The sequence below is a fragment of the Macaca thibetana genome, chromosome 2, assembly GCF_024542745.1.
Source record: "Macaca thibetana thibetana isolate TM-01 chromosome 2, ASM2454274v1, whole genome shotgun sequence".
NCBI classification, from domain to species: Eukaryota; Metazoa; Chordata; class Mammalia; order Primates; family Cercopithecidae; genus Macaca; species Macaca thibetana.
In genome coordinates, this window is record NC_065579.1 from 44,702,687 (window position 1) to 44,720,336 (window position 17,650).

Consider the following 17,650-nt stretch of genomic DNA (forward strand, 5'->3'; position numbering starts at 1 on the left):
ATGTGCCATGTTGGTGTGCTGCACCCATTAATGCTTCATTTACATTAGGTGTATCTCCTAATGGTATCCCTCCCCCTTCCCCCACAGCACGACAGGCCCTGGTATGTGATGTTCCCCTTCCTGTGTCCAAGTGTTCTCACTGTTCAATTCCCACCTATGAGTGAGAACATGCGGTGTTTGGTTTTCTGTCCTTGCCATAGTTTGCTGAGAATGATGGTTTCCAGCTGCATCCATGTCCCTACAAAGGACATGAACTCATCCTTTTTTACGACTGCACAGTATTCCATGGTGTATATGTGCCACATTTTCTTAATCCAGTCTGTCACTGACGGACCTTTGGGTTGGTTCCAAGTCTTTGCTATTATGAATAGTGCCACAATAAACACATGTGTGCATGTGTCTTGATAGCAGCATGATTTATAATCCTTTGGGTATATACCCCATAATGGGATGGCTGGGTCAAATGGTATTTCTAGTTCTAGATCCTTGAGGAATCGCCACACTGTTTTCCACAATGGTTGAACTAGTTTACAGTCCCACCAACAGTGTAAAAGTGTTCCTGTTTCTCCACATCCTCTCCAGCACCTGCTGTTTCCTGATTTTTTAATGATCGCCATTCTAACTGGTATGAGATGGTATCTCATTGTGGTTTTGATTTGCATTTCTCTGATGGTGAGTGATGATGAGCATTTTTTCATGTGTCTGTTGGCTGTATAAATGTCTTCTTTTGAGAAATGTCTGTTCATATCCTTTGCCCACTTTTTGATGGGGTTGTTTTTTTCTTGCAAATATGTTTGAGTTCTTCGTAGGTTCTGGATATTAGCCCTTTGTCAGATGAGTAGATTGCAAAAATGTTCTCCCATTCTGTAGGTTGCCTATTCACTCTGATGGTAGTTTCTTTTGCTGTGCAGAAGCTCTTTAGTTTAATTAGATCCCATTTGTCAAGTTTGGCTTCTGTGGCCATTGCTTTTGGTGTTTTAGACATGAAGCCCTTGCCCATGCCTATGTCCTGAATGGTATTGCCTAGGTTTTCTTCTAGGGTTTTTATGGTTTTAGGTCTAACATTTAAATCTCTAATCCATCTTGAATTAATTTTCGTATAAGGTGTAAGGAAGGGATCCAGTTTCAGCTTTCTACTTATGGCTATCCAATTTTCCCAGCACCATTTATTAAATAGGGAATACTTTCCCCATCTCCTGTTTTTGTCAGGTTTGTCAAAGATCAGATAGTTGTAGATGTGTGGTATTATTTCTGAAGGCTCTGTTCTGTTCCATTGGTCTATATCTCTGTTTTGGTACCAGTACCATGCTGTTTTGGTTACTGTAGCCGTATAGTATAGTTTGAAGTCAGGTAGCGTGATGCCTCCAGCTTTGTTCTTTTGGCTTAGGATTGTCTTGGCGATGCGGGTTCTTTTTTGGTTCCATATGAACTTTAAAGTAGTTATTTCCAATTCTGTGAAGGAAGTCATTGGTAGCTTAATGGTGATGGCATTGAACCTATAAATTACCTTGGGCAATATGGCCATTTTCATGATACTGATTCTTCCCATGCATGAGCATGGAATGATCTTCCATTTGTTTGTGTCCTCTTTTATTTCACTGAGCAGTGGTTTGTAGTTCTCCTTGAAGAGGTCCTTCACATCCCTTGTAAGTTGGATTCATAGGTATTTTATTCTATTTGAAGCAATTATGAATGGGAGTTCACTCATGATTTGGCTCTCTGTTTGTCTATTATTGGTGTATAGGAATGCTTGTGATTTTTGCACATTGATTTTGTATCCTGAGACTTTGCTGAAGTTGCTTATCAGCTTAAGGAGATTTTGGGCTGAGACAATGGGGTTTTCTAAATATATAATCATGTCATTTGCAAACAGGGACAATTTGACTTCCTCTTTTCCTAATTGAATACCCTTTATTTCTTTCTCCTGCCTGAATTTCCTGGCCAGAACTTCCAACACTATGTTGAATAGGAGTAGTGAGAGAGAGCATCCCTGTCTTGTGCCAGTTTTCAAAGAGAATGCTTCCAGTTTTTGCCCATTCAGTATGATATTGGCTGTGGGCTTGTCATAAATAGCTCTTATTAGTTTGAGATACGTTCCATCAACACCGAATTTATTGAGAGCTTTTCGCATGAAGGGCTGTTGAATTTTGTCAAAGGCCTTTTCTGCATCTATTGAGATAATCATGTGGTTTTTGTCTTTAGTTCTGTTGATATGATGGATTACATTTACTGATTTGTGTATGTTGAACCAGCCTTGCATCCCAGGGATGAAGCCCACTTGATCATAGCGGATAAGCTTTTTGATGTGCTGCTGGACTCGGTTTGCCAGTATTTTATTGAGGATTTTCGCATCGATATTCATGAGGAATATTGGTCTAAAATTCTCTTTTTTGTTGTTGTGTCTCTGCCAGGCTTTGGTCTCAGGATGATGCTGGCCTCATAAAATGAGTTAGGGAGGATTCCCTCTTTTTCTATTGATTGGAATAGTTTCAGAAGGAATGGTACCAGCTCCTCCTTGTATCTCTGGTAGAATTTGGCTGTGAATCCGCCTGGTCCTGGACTTTTTTTGTTGGTAGGCTATTAATTATTGCCTCTATTTCAGAGCCTGTTATTGGTCTATTCAGGGATTCAACTTCTTCCTGGTTCAGTCTTGGGAGAGTGTATGTGTCCAGAAATTTATCCATTTCTTCTAGATTTTCTAGTTTATTTGCATGGAGGTGTTTATAGTATTCTCTGATGGTAGTTTGTATTTCTGTGGGGTCGGTGGTGATATCTCCTTTATCATTTTTTATTGCATCTATTTGATTCTTTTGATCTTTGATGGTTTAAAGTCTGTTTTATCGGAGACTAGGATTGCAACCCCTGCCTTTTTTTGTTTTCCATTTGCTTGGTAGATCTTCCTCCATCGGTTTATTTTGAGCCTATGTGTGTCTGTGCACATGAGATGGGTCTCCTGAATACAGCACACTGATGGGTCTTGACTCTTTATCCAATCTGCCAATTTGCCAATCTGTGTCTTTTAATTGGAGCATTTAGCCCATTTACATTTAAGGTTAATATTGTTATGTGTAAATTTGATCCTGTCATTATGATGTTAGCTGGTTATTTTGCTCATTAGTTGATGCAGTTTCTTCCTCCTGGTCTTTACATTTTGGCATGTTTTTGCAGTGGCTGGTACCAGTTGTTCCTTTCCATGTTTAGTGCTTCCTTCAGGAGCTCTTGTAGGGCAGGCCTGGTGGTGACAAAATCTCTCAGCATTTGCTTGTCTGTAAAGAATTTTATTTCTCCTTCACTTATGAAACTTAGTTTGGTTGGATATGAAATTCTGGGTTGAAAATTCTTTGCTTTAAGAGTGTTGAATAGTGGCCCCCACTCTCTTCTGGCTTGTAGAGTTTCTGCCGAGAGATCCGCTGTTAGTCTGATGGGCTTCCCTTGGTGGGTAACCTGATCTTTCTCTCTGGCTGCCCTTAACATTTTTTCCTTCATTTCAGCTTTGGTGAATCTGACAATTATGTGTCTTGGAGTTGCTCTTCTTGAGGAGTATCTTTGTGGCGTTCTCTGTATTTCCTGAATTTGAATGTTGGCCTGCCTTGCTAGGTTGGGGAAGTTCTCCTGGATAATATCCTGAAGAGTGTGTTCCAACTTGGTTCCATTCTCCCCATCACTTTCAGGTACACCAATCAGATGTAGATTTGGTCTTTTCACATAGTCTCATATTTCTTGGAGGCTTTGTTCATTTCTTTTTACTCTTTTTTCTCTAACCTTCTCTTCTCGCTTCATTTCATTCACCTGATCTTCAATCACTGATACCCTTTCTTCCAGTTGATCAAATCGGTTACTGAAGCTTGTGCATTCGTCACGTAGTTCTTGTGCCATGGTTTTCAGCTCCATCAGGTCATTTAAGGACTTCTCTACATTGGTTATTCTAGTTAGCTATTCATCTAATCTTTTTCCAAGGTTTTTAGCTGCTTTGTGATGGGTTCGAACCTCCTCCTTTAGCTCAGAGAAGTTTGATTGTCTGAAGCCTTCTTCTCTCAACTCGTCAAAGTCATTCTCCATCCAGCTTTGTTCCAGTGCTGGCGAGGAGCTGCATTCCTTTGGAGGAAGGGAGGCACTCTGATTTTTAGAATTTTCAGCTTTTCTGCTCTGTTTTTTCCCCATCTTTGTGGTGTTATCTACCTTTGGTCTTTGATGATGGTGACGTACAGATGGGGTTTTGGTGTGGATGTCCTTTCTGTTTGTTACTTTTCCTTCTAACAGTCAGGACCTCAGCTGCAGGTCTGCTGGAGTTTGCTGGAGGTCCACTCCAGACCCTGTTTGCCTGGGTATCAGCAGTGGAGGCTGCAGAAGAGTGAATATTGCTCAACAGTAAATGCTGCTGTCTGATCGTTCCTCTGGAAGCTTCGTCTCAGAGGGGTACCCGGCCGTGTAGGTATCAGTCTGCCCCTACTGGGGGATGCCTCCCAGTTAGGCTACTCGGGGGTCAGGGACCCACTTGAGGAGGCAGTCTGTCCATTCTCAGATCTCAAACTCCGTGCTGGGAGAACCACTACTCTCTTCAAAGCTGTCAGACAGGGACATTTAAATCTGCAGGGGTTTCTGCTGCCTTTTGTTTGGCTATGCCCTGTCCCCAGAGGTAGAGTCTACAGAGGCAGGCAGGCCTCTTTGAGCTGCGGTGGGCTCCACCCAGTTCGAGCTTCCAGGCCACTTTGTTTACCTACTCAAGCCTCAGCAATGGCGGGTGCCCCTCTCCCAGCCTTGCTGCCGCCTTGCAGTTAGATCTCAGACTGCTGTACTAGCAATGAGGGAGGCTCCGTGGGCGTGGGACCCTCCGAGCCAGGCGCCGGATATAGTCTCCTGGTGTGCCGTTTGCTAAGACCCTTGGAAAAGCGCAGTATTAGGGAGGGAGTGACCTGATTTTCCGGGTGCTGTGTGTCACGGTTTCCCTTGGCTAGGAAAGGGAATTCCCTTACCCCTTGTGCTTCCTGAGTGAGGCTATGCCTTGCCCTGCTTCGGCTCTCGCTCGGTGGGCTGCACGCACTGTCCTGCACCCACTGTCCAACACACCCCAGTGAGATGAACCTGGTACCTCAGTTGGAAATACAGAAATCAGTCATCTTCTGCATCACTCACTCTGGGACCTGTAGCCTGGAGCTGTTCCTATTTGGCCATCTTGGAACCACCCAACCCACATTATTTATTAAACCATAAGACTTTTTAAAAGTATTTAAAGTGACCACCCATAAGCCTTCTTCTGATTTGTTATAAGAAATAATTTAAACTGAAATGGGCTATTCCTCTTTATACACACTACACTATTCTCATAAAAAATTAGATTTAGGACACTTCTGAGATCTTCTGTTAAAATGTAGATACTCGGAATGTGTGGGGAGGTCATACAAAAATATTACAAGCTCCAATACCTGCACTTGCAGACAACATATAAACAACTAGCATCTTCATTCATATATCTAATGAGTATTTACTGAGTAACTTCTAGCATACTAAGGACTGTTGCGAGGCCTTATAAAAACAAATTGAACAATATGGGCAGAATTCTTGTTTTTTTAAAATTTACATTCTAGTGAGAAGACAAACAAGCAATCAAGTCAATAAATAAGATGATTTAAGAAGACAGACTGTAAAATGAATCATTATTTAACATGCTACTAAGAAATGCATCCTGATTTCAGAGATGTTAAAATATAACTTATACATTGCTGATGGGAAAGTAAATGGTATAGTCACTCTTCAAAATAGTTTGGCAGTTTCTTACAAAAGAAAACCTGCATTACCATATGACCTTGAGGTTTTTATCCCAGAGAAATGAAAAATTACATTCACAGAAAATTCTACACAAAGAACATTCATAAAAGCTTTATTTTTAATAGCCAAAAACTAGAATCAGCACAGATGTCCTTCAACAAGTGAATAGTTAAATAAACTGTGATACAGCTGTACTATTGAATACAACTCAGCAATAGCAAGGAACAAACTACTGATACAGGCAACAACTTGAATGAATCTCCAGGGAATTATACTAAGTGAAAAAAGCAAATCCCAAAGGTTATATATTTAAAAGTATAATCCTATATCTATAACATTTTTCAAATTAGAACTTTTTAAAAATGGAAGACAGATTAGTGGTTGCCAGGAGCTAGGAATGAGAGAGGGTAGGGAGGTGTAGAGGAGAGTGGTGCATATAGTTATAAAAGAACAACACAAGAGATCATTGTAGTGATGGAACTGTTCAGATAGGAACAGATAAACCTACAGATAGGAAAAAATTGTATAGAATTTACCCACATACACATACACACGCACATACAGATGAATATACAGTAAAACTGGGGAAATCCTAATAAAATATATGAATTGTATTAATGTCAGTGTCCTGGTTGTGATGTTATGCTATAGTTTTTCAAAATGTTACCATTGGGAGAAAGCGCAAATAGTCTAAGGGATCTTTGTACTGTTTCTTACAACTGCATGTGAATCTATAATTATTTCCATTTAATTTCCAGTTTAAAAAATGTATATCTCAGAATCTTTGAAATTTAGTAAGTACAATGAAGGAAACAAAGGGCAACATAAGAGATTGAGGGCAAGGGGGTTCCTTTAAGTAGGGTGGCAGGGAAGGGCTCCCAGATGTGCCACATGAGCTGGACCCTAAAGGATGAGAAAGATCCAGCCATGACGGCAGAGAGACCCCATGTATGTACAATGGCCTTAAGGTAAGAAAGGGCTTGAGTGCTACAAGAACGAAACAGGCTGGCAAAGATGGAGTTGCTAATCTTCAGCAACTTCAGGAAGAAAGAGGTCTAGGAAGTGGTCAGAACTGCAGAAAGAGCCAAACCTTGGTAAGGAGTTGGGCTTTTATGCTAACAGCAAAGAGAAGAAAGCCTTAGCAATCATTAGGCAAGAATAAGAACAACAGTAAGAGGAAGACCGGGCATCTGGGGAGACTGGAGGAAAGCAACAGTGGCAAGAGATTGCAAACACACCATTTTGCTTCGGACTAGCCTTGGCCAAATTAATGACATTGCTGCTGGTAAAAACACTAAACATTTCCAAGGGTCACAGTCAAACCATTAGCAACTGGAAAGGGATGACTGCAAAGTGGGGCTCCTTCACTGCCAGGACAGGCTCTAGAATTATGTGTGCTAAACTGTGAAAGCCTGTGTTTGTGTAAATTTTCTTGCTAAGAGAACCAAAACTTTCATCTGCGCATGTTCAATATCAAGTAGACAAAAGTACTTTAAATGCTCAGTTTTGTGCTTGAGGTCACAGTTCTGCATTATGATTTGAAATCTGAGGCTAGACATGGTGGTTCAGACCTGTAATTACAGCACTTTAGGGGGCTGAGGCAGGCAGATCACGTGAGGCCAGGAGTTCAAGACCAGCCTGACCAACATGATGAAAGCCTGTCTCTACTAAAAACACAAAAATTAGCCAGGCATGGTGGCATGCGCCTGTAATCTCAGCTACCCAGGAGGTTGAGGAAGGAGAATTGCTTGAACTTGGGAGGTGGAGGTTGCAGTGGGCTGAGATTGCACCACTGCACTCCAGCCTGTGTGACAGAGGGAGACTCTGTCTCAAAACAAACAAACAAAAAAAGATCTGAAATATGAGACATATTATGGAAGTAAATGTTTTAAAATCACAATTTTTCTTTTCAAATTACAATATTTTTTCAAAGCAATAAAAGTGTTAAACACCTCAATGACTAACTTAAAGAATGTCTGGGCCGGGCGCGGTGGCTCACGCCTGTAATCCCAGCACTTTGGGAGGCCGAGGCGGGCAGATCACGAGGTCAGGAGATCGAGACCATCCTGGCTAACACGGTGAAACCCCGTCTCTACTAAAAATGCAAAAAATTAGCCGGGCGAGGCGGCGGGCGCCTGTAGTCCCAGCTACTCGGGAGGCTGAGGCAGGAGAATGGCGTGAACCCGGGAGGCGGAGCTTGCAGTGAGCCGAGATCGCGCCATTGCACTCCAGCCTGGGCGACTAAGCGAGACTCTGTCTCAAAAAAAAAAAAAAAATCAAAAAAATAAATAAATAAAAAGAATGTCTGATGAACTATTAACTAAAATTATATATTAAGATATAAAATTATAGATTATAAATTGCATAATTTAAATTATACAATTGAGGGTTCATGACATTTCCTTATAACCACTTTTAACTCCCTTAATTACTGTGTCCTTCTTGTTAACAGCACCTCTCACAAGTTACTGCAGCAAGGTACATTTTTCTATATTAAACTGTCAAAAAGGATAATCAATTCAGGTGAGATTCTGGCAAAATTGTTTCACTTATGCATTGCTATTACATTCTATAATATATTCATATTTGTTTTATATTAAATTAATATCATCAAATACTTATCAAGTAAAACTGATGCTCTAGACACTCCCCTGGGCTCCATCTGGTACCAGTACACTAGCAGAGAAGGCATTTAACTGTGAGGCATTAGAAGTATTAAAATAATTAATATGGGCCAAGCGTGGTGGCTCACGCCTGTAATCCCAGCACTTTGGGAGGCCAAGGCGGGTGGATCACAGGTCAGGAGATCGAGATCATCCTGACTAATACAGTGAAACCCCGTCTCTATTAAAAATACAAAAAATTAGCTGGGCATGGTGGCACATGCCTGTAGTCCCAGCTACTTGAGAGGCTGAGGCAGGAGAATCACGTGAACCCAGGAGGCAGAGGTTGCAGTGAGCCGAGATCACGCCACTGCACTCCAGCCTGGGCGACAGAGCAAGACTCCATCTAAAAATAAATAAATAAAAATAAAATAAAATAAAATAATTAATGTGGAATATTGATTATGACATAAAATACTGTAGGTCTGACACCATTTAAAGAGCTGGAAAACTGTGTTTACCCTTTGATTCGGTAATCTCACATTCAGGAGTGAGGGCAAATTTGAGACAAATAACAGAACAGATGATTTCATGATGTTGCTATTGTCACTGTCACCATCATCATTGTCATTTACTGATGCCTACTATGTATCAGGCACAATTTGGTGTTACTGGCTTTGAGATAGGATCTCACTGTGTCACCCAGACAGAGTGCCCTGGAGTGCAGTGGCAATCACTGCAGCCTTGAACTCCTGGGCTCAAACAATCCTCTCACTGCAGCCTACCAAGTAGCAGGGACTACAGGTCCATACCACCATGTTCAGCTAATTTTGCATTATTTGTAGAGATGAGGTCTTAGCATATTTCCTAAGCTGGTCTTGAACTTCTGGTCTCAAGCAATTCCCCTGCCTCAGCCTTCCAAAGTGTTGAGCTTGTAATAGTCTGCTAGTTATCTATAATATCTCAATATCCATCCTGAGCTTTTATGAAAGACGAAATTTGGGCTCTTCATTCATCTAGTCTGTATCTTTTCCATTTCTCAAGAACAGAAACACAAATTCTCACTAACATGTGAAACTCTGGTCCACCACAAACCTCCTTAGAACTTCCTGAGGTACAAGTATCGAAGTCTACCACATACACCTTTGATTGACTATTATTAAACTTCACTGGAATGGGGAGTGTGTGCATATGTCTTCTTAATGTCCTAAAACAAAATAGGTGGGAAATAATATAATTAAGTCTACAATTAAGGGACATTTACAGAAAAACAAAATAATATCCAAATCACAGAAGAAATAGATTACCTTCATTAGAAGAGAATTATTCCAAGATTTTACAAGTTCAGCAGCTCTTAAGTCTTGCCAACTTATAAAGTTGTGAAAATGATTTCCTGTTTTCCTAGAAAGAATAAAACAGTATTTTGAGACCCAGCATAAATCAGAGACTATGTTAAAGATGTACCATAAGAGAAAACAAAATTAGAGGCCATACTATAATTGCAAAGTATAATTTAGTTAGATGTGCCTTTCTGAATGATTTCTTCTGGATTTTATAAGTTGAATCAACACTGCACAACAATTATGTGACATATAGTATGAAATGTATATACTTCCAATACCAAAACTAACTAAGGAAAAGGCCTTTGAAGACCTGCTCTACACACTTTAAAGGCAGATTTTTTAAAAGCCAACACCATTCCCCTTTATTGCACTTATCCTGATACACATAATCCAATAAAAACCTCTGACCTGTGGAAGAACTGAAATATTGCCTGAGCCTAGTTCTACACCAGTTAACTTTAGGATTGGCTTAGCCATTGGCAACCTAACAGGCTTACCAAAATCTCTCCAATAAATAGAAATTCAATAAACCTTGGGTCAATACTACAATAAAAGTACAGAGCTAAGAAATACAGAAGTAAAAAAAAAAAAAAAAAAAAAAAAAATCATTTTTCCTTTGAGGCTCCTGCAAATCAACCACTGGCATCTACCAATCAACATCCAAGTCAAGCTTGCTTTCTACCCCAACTCCAGGCCTCCTCCTGTGTGACTTGAACCATGTTCAATTACTAAGACTCGTTCTCTACTCTACTTAAGCATTCCACACCCAAGGTTATATCCTCACCTTTACATGTTCTACCACTGAAAGTCTAATGTTCCAATATTAGTCAGCACATAGGAATAAAAGTTTTCAGTTTTCTCAATCTTACTCCTTAAACACCTGGCCTTCCAACTCACTGCAACCTTTAATCCCTCAAACATTCCCTTTTCTTCCGACCAACCACTTCTAACTTTGGTTACTTTCCCAGATCCCATGGTCTATTACTTTAACAGCTTGCCATTGCACTCTCTAATACTTAACTTAAAAAAAAAAAATTGTGGGCCGGGCGCGGTGGCTCAAGCCTGTAATCCCAGCCCTTTGGGAGGCCGAGACGGGCGGATCACGAGGTCAGGAGATCGAGACCGCCCTGGCCGACACGGTGAAACCCCGTCTCTACTAAAAAAAAATACAGAAAACTAGCCGGGCGAGGTGGCGGGCGCCTGTAGTCCCAGCTACTCAGGAGGCTGAGGCAGGAGAATGGCGTGAACCCGGGAGGCGGAGCTTGCAGTGAGCTGAGATCCGGCCACTACACTCCAGCCTGGGCGGCAGAGCGAGACTCCGTCTCAAAAAAAAAAAAAAAAAAAAAAAAAAAAAATTGTGGCAAAATATACATAATATGAGATTTACCATTTTACCTTATTTTACATGTACAATTCAGTGGCAGTAAGTACATTCACAACATTGTGCAACCATCACCACTGTTTCTAAAACTCTCATCACCCCAAAGAGAAGCTCTGTAACAATTAGGAAATCATTCCCCATTCCTTCCTCACCCCATCCCTTATAGCCCCTATTCTATTTTCAGTCTCTCTACATTTGCCTATTCCAGGTAGATCATATATAAGTAGAATTATACAATATTTGTTCTTTTATATTTGGCTTACTTCACTTAGTATAATGTTTTCTAGATTGATCCATGTTGTAGCATGTATCAGAACTTTATTCCATTTTATGGCTGAACAATATTTCACTGTATTTATATACTACATATTGTTTATCACTTCATCTGTTGGTACACACGGGTTCTTTCTACCCTTTGGCTATTGTGATTACTGCTGCTTTAATACTGGTGTGAAGTATCTGTTTGAGTCTTTGTTTTCAATTTTTTTTAGGTATATACCCAGGCGTGGAACTGCTGGGTCATATAGTAATTCTATGTTTCTTTTTGAGGAACTGGCAAACTGTTTTCCACAGTCATTGCACAATTTTACATTTCTACCAACAATGTACGAGGGTTCCAATTTTTCCAAATCCTCACCAGAACTTATCTTTCTTTTTTAAAAATTATCACCATTCTAGTGGGTGTGAAGTGGTATCTCATTATGGTTTTAATTTGCAATTCCCTAATTACTAATGACATTGAGCATCTCTGTGTGTGCTTACTGACCATCTGTATATTACTGAAGTCCTCTGTCCATTTATTAACTGAATTGTTGTTTTCTTGTTGTTGAATTGTAGGAATTATTTACATGTTCTAGATATTAATCCCTTACTAGGGATTAGGGATTAATATGTTACATGCTTGGAGGTTACAGTTTGCAAATATTTTCTCCCATTCCATGAGTTGTCTTTTCACTCTGTTGATAGGGTCCTGTTTTTTACCTTTATTAATGGAAATCGCAACATTTACCTAGATCATGAGCATGTTACTTCTCTTCCCTTTAGAAATCCAAATGGTCACCATTATCATGAGTACAAATCAGAGGAGTGATTTCCTATTGTTTTAGTCCTCCATCTTGGATGAAATTACAAACCAAACCTACCAAGATGCACATCTTCCACGTTACATGCTGCAGGTGGTTTTCTGAAGTCTAACTGCACATTAGATATCAATGACTAAAGTTTTTCAGACATATTTTTAAAATGCAAATTGCACATTATATCAAATTAATTTTAACGTAGCTTACTTATTATTTATAATTAAATTTAGGGTAATTTTTCTACTTTGGAGAGTTCCAATAGTTAAGAAAACTGAAAAATTAATCATCATAAACAGATGAAAAAATAAATGTCCTTTGATATATAAAGTCCAATTTATCTATTTTTTATTTCGTTAACTATGCTTTTGATGTCATTTAAGGAATCACTGCCAAATCCAAAGTCATGATGATGATTTTCTCCTGTTTTCTTCTAAGAGTTTTTAGTTTAGAGTTAAAGCTTTTACATTTAGGTCTTTGATGCATTTTGGGGTTCATTTTTGTAAATAGTATTAGGTAAGGGTCCAATTTAATTCTTTTGCATGTGAATGTTCAGTTTTCCCAGCACCATTTGTTGAAAAAACTATTCTTTTTCCACTGGCTGGTCTTAGCACCTTTGTCAAAGATCAGATTGTGTTTGATAAAGATAAAATCTATTGATATATAATTCTTCAGACCCATTCTACAATAACACATACTTATACACTTAAATCTGATGTTCAATCACTGATTTCAGCAAATATTTATAAGGCAATTTGTACCAGGAGTTGGGTACACAGCTATGAACAGACACACATAGCACTTTTGCTCTTATGACTGTATTTTCTAGCAGGGAATTTAAACAAATAATCAATTACTCAGTTGCTCACTTACAGCCAGAATACGCCCTATAAAGGATAAATAGAGGTGCCATGAGAGTATTCAACACATGGCCCCTGCGTGGTGGTCAGGGAAGGCTTGAGAAATGACAATGGATCTTAGCTCTGAAGGATGAGAAGGAATCAGAAGTATGAACATTCCCAACAAAATGTGCTATATCTTCAAAGGTCCTAGAGCAAGATGAAGCATGTCTTAGAGGAACTGAAAAGCTAGTGTGACTGAAGAACAATGAGGGGGAGAGAGAAAATCACAAGATGAAAGTGGCCTCATTAATTTATAACATGGAACAAGACAATCTAGAATACTGATTTTCAAGTAATAGCATATATTCTAATATTCACTCAGCATTGACTTGGGTTTATCTCTATCAACAATACAAGGAAAAATGAAGGAAAAGTGTAAATGGCAATACTGTAAATTAATTGTCTTAAACCCTTCTAACACTTTACACCATTCTGTGGCTCTTAATATATTTTATGTCATAAGTAGTTGGTATGACTCATTAATGTAAGTATCAAATACTACAATAAAAATCTATTTTGTGCAATGGGAATATAGAGTAATTTGTGTACCTACATAATGAGATTGTAAATTAGGGCTGGTATTCTTATTCATCTGTATATGCAGTGCAGCCCCCAGCACAGTGCATTACTCCTTGTGAGCCCTCAAACAGTTAAGAGTGAATCCCAGTTCCCGTGACTCACAGTTTGTGTTGCTAATTGGCACACACCCTGATCTGAAGTTAGCTGGCAGAAATCTCCCTCAAGAGACACAGTGACTAAAGAAACAAAACAGCTCGCGATTTTTTTTTTTAGAACAAAAGGAATTTAAAAGAACCAAAATGGAAGTGATATCAGTTAGAGTTATTTTAGAAAGCAGGCTAAACACACCACTTTTTGAATATATTGGAAAAAAAGCTTAACCTGAAGAACACGAAGAAAGTTCAAAGACTGAAAAAAGTTAATAAGTTTCCTGGTCCCTAAAGGGAGGATGGGGGAGAGACAAGGAGAAAAACAGAAACAAAGTTCAAAGTTTTAGACCTCCTGACAGCAACTGTGAGGAAAATAATGTTTCTACGGCCATGAGGACAGAAATGCACCATAGATGCAGGAGGAAAAAAACAACAAGCTGGGAGGAGGAGCTGCTGGCCAGGATTGGAATGAACAATAGGTTTTTCCACAGGGTCTAGTCTGTCTCCCCTTTTCTCTCACAAATGAACAAGAAGTGCTTCTGGTTGGCGCTGCGTTGTGCCCATCTGTGTTGTGTCCCCGCTGTTTGCTAGGGCTCTTGTGGAATCTATCAGCATCATACACCACATTGGCTCCCTGGGGCCCAATGAGCAGAATAGGCTCCATTATTTTAATGCAAAAGAAGCACAAAGCCTTTCAGTTTTTTTTCAAAAAATATCCACTATTGCAGTTTCCACAAGCAAAGAATGTTATCAAAACTCATGAAAGAATACAAACATTTCAAAAAAGAAAAAAGGACAGCCAAGATAAAAAAAACTCACAGTGAATTGTTTTAGGAAGAAGACGTATCCTTCTACAACAACAACAACACCAGTAAGGAAAGTGAACTGTCTTGAAATCTAACTCATCTATTCCTTCTAATGGTGATGTATAGTCCTAGCATCAGACAAAAACTTTGCTTCCTAATATTCTGACCTTCCTGTCATGAGTGATATGGTAGCCAGGTCCTGATGAAAGCAATCACTGGGGCCAATGGCCAAGTGAATGTGACACATCCAATCAGTTCTTTCCCTAAGAACACTCCTCCCTCCACTTTCATCCATCCACTTCCCAGATTAGCGTCGGTCCTGCTTTGCTGGCTTTTTCTTCCCTGACTCACTTTAAATTTAGTGGGGGGAACCCACAGTCCAAATCCTTAGCTTGCTTTTCTTTTCTTCACATAATCTCTACCAGAGAACACATTATTTTTTGAGACTTCATCTACACCAATGGTTCCAAACTGGGGGTGTCCCCAGGGGACATTTAGCAATGTTTTGAGACTTTTGTGGTTGGTACAAATGGTGGTGAGGTGGGCTGGGGTGCTACTGACATCTAGTGGGTAGAGGCCAGGGATGCTGCTAAACATCTGCAACACCACAGGACAGTCCTTACCACAGTGAATTGTTTAGCTCAAAATGTCAACAGTGTCACTAAGATTAGATACCTTATGTGTACAGGTAAGTTTAATTCATTCATCCCTTCATCTGACAATACACTACTATTTAAGATTTATTTAAGATTTGCCATAACCAAGGACAGTGCCGGGGGGTGGAGTAGGCACAGAAGAACTGTAGATGTAGGCATCAATCTGAGATGCATCATGCCGTGAAAAAAAAAGTACTGGGCGGAGCATGGTGGGTCACACCTGTAATCCCAGCGCTTTGGGACACCAAGGCAGGCAGATCACTTGAGGCTCAGAGTTCAAGAGCAGCCTAGGCAACATGGTGAGACTCCATCTCTATAAAAATTTTAAAAATTAGCCAGCCATAGTGTGGTACACACCTATAGTCCTAGCTACTTGGGAGGCTGATGTGGGAGGATCCCTTGAGCCCAGGAGTTCGAGGCTACAGTGAGCTATGATCATGTCACTGCACTCCAGCCTGGGTAGCAAAGTGAAGACCTCGTCCCCCAAAAATGAAAATAAAAAGAAACTATCTGATGGAGATGTGCTATGCCTCAGTCCAAATTAAACCAATGTTCTAGTCACCTCTGCGATATCTCCACATTTACATGTACAAAACCAAACATTTTATCATTTCTCCTTCTATCTACTCTACCACCCAACCCATTCCTCCTTATATTCTCTATGATTTCTATCAAACAGCCCAAACATCAAGGCCAGCAGTATTGGTAAATTCAAATTTCTTCTTCTTGCCTAATACTGAATTAGAAGCCAAGTCCTTGTGAATTCACCCTGATTATATTTTTCAGATTCATCTTTTCTCCCTCTGCTCACTTTTCTTTCCCACTGCCCAAACTCAAGATGTCCTTTGGAGCCTAATGCTTTAACAAAGACACATTTTACAGTGGTGTGTGTGGGTACGTGGTGGGGGTATTTAGGAGGAGGGAATGTGGGTGTGTGTTTAAACCAAGAAACAGAGAAATACAGGCTAGCTGGGGGAGGTAGCTGAGGTGGGAGAATTGCTTGACCCCAGGAATTGGAGACCAGCTTGGCAATATGGTGAAACTCCGTCTCTACAAAAAAACAAAAAAAATTAGCCAGGCATAGTGAAGTGCACTTGTAGTCCCAGCTACTCAGGAGGCTAAAGCAAGAGGATCACCTGAGCCTGGGAAGTTGAGGCTGTAGTGAGCTGTAATCATGCCACTACACTCCAGCCTGGGGGACAGAATAAGACCCTGTCTTAGGAAAAAATAAAAAGAAAGAAACATGTTGAAGGCAATGTGGGGATAGTGTAAAGAACACATGCTTCTGAGTCAAAAAGACAATTTAGAATCTTGGCTCTATTTGCTCACTGAGCAACGTTGAACAACTTATTTCTCTGTAAAAACAGGTATGATGCCTAAACTGTAAGTTTGTTGTAAGGATAATGGAACTTGGGATTGTCACAGATGTTTACTATACAGTAGCTATTATGATATTATAACAGTGTTTAGTGTATATATGCCTCATATGCTATAGACAAATATTAAATTTAGAGTAGACCGAAAATATAAACCATAAGCACAGTATTGTGTTTCTGAAATTTGTGAGCTTCCTCTGACTCTTTAGGTATAAGTTAATGTTTTAGATCTCGATCTAGGCTTGTTTGAAAGCTAACTTACCCAAAAGAAAGAAATGGATAATTTTAATGACAGTAAATCTTTCTGTGGTTATTTTTTTATGTAAGTCAAGCTCAAATGACATGCAGCAAGCATATAAGCCAGAAAGCAGGCCCATTTCATCCCTCTTAACCAAACAAAACTATTTCTCAATTCACAAAGTTAAAACTCCCCAGAGATTTCATAACAGTGTACTCACTGTGGCATGAACCCAGCAGTAGGGTGCTTATCACAAAATGTACTTACTTGTTCCATGTAATAAAAGTTCCTCTCTGTGTTGAAATGCCAAGACCAACAATTTGATTCATCTGTATTCCTGCAGCTAAAAGTAAAGATGGATAAAACACATGTTTTAAAGCCAGTGATATTTTTCTTTACAATATTACCATATGGAAAAAAAAAATCCAATGTAATCTTTAAGAAAAATACCTGGGTTTAGCATTCTAACAAAACAACTGGAATTAATAAATAAAGCATTACTAAGATGATTCTGCAGAATTTTTTTTTTACTTGAAGAAAACAAAGGTTGTTTCTTGTTTTACTGTTTTTTGTTTTGAGACAAAGTGTCACTCTGTTGCCCAAGCTGGAGTGCAGTGGCGCAATCTTGGCTCACTGCAACCTCTGCCTCCTGGGTTCAAGCAATTCTCATGCCTCAGCCTCCCAAGTAGCTGGGATTACAGGCGTGCACCACCACGCCTGGCTAATTTTTTGTATTTTTAGTAGAGATGGGGTTTCACCATGTTGGCCGGCCTGGTCTCAAACTCCTGACCCTGGGTGATCCACCTACCTTGGCCTCTCAAAGTGCTGGGATTAC

At 39.8% G+C, this 17,650-nt stretch overlaps 1 protein-coding gene across 2 annotated transcripts in view; it reads right to left on the bottom strand.

Annotated features, from left to right (window-relative positions):
* The window catches only part of GK5 (glycerol kinase 5), a 73,090-nt gene that overhangs the window by 43,232 nt on the left and 12,208 nt on the right, over window positions 1-17,650 (bottom strand). For both annotated transcript variants that reach the window (XM_050778110.1, XM_050778111.1), the window contains 2 exons: window positions 17,083-17,158; window positions 9,677-9,770 (listed from right to left, as the gene is read on the bottom strand). In XM_050778110.1, coding sequence (XP_050634067.1) covers window positions 9,677-9,770; window positions 17,083-17,158 — 170 coding nt within the window. The remainder of the gene's footprint in view (window positions 1-9,676; window positions 9,771-17,082; window positions 17,159-17,650) is intronic.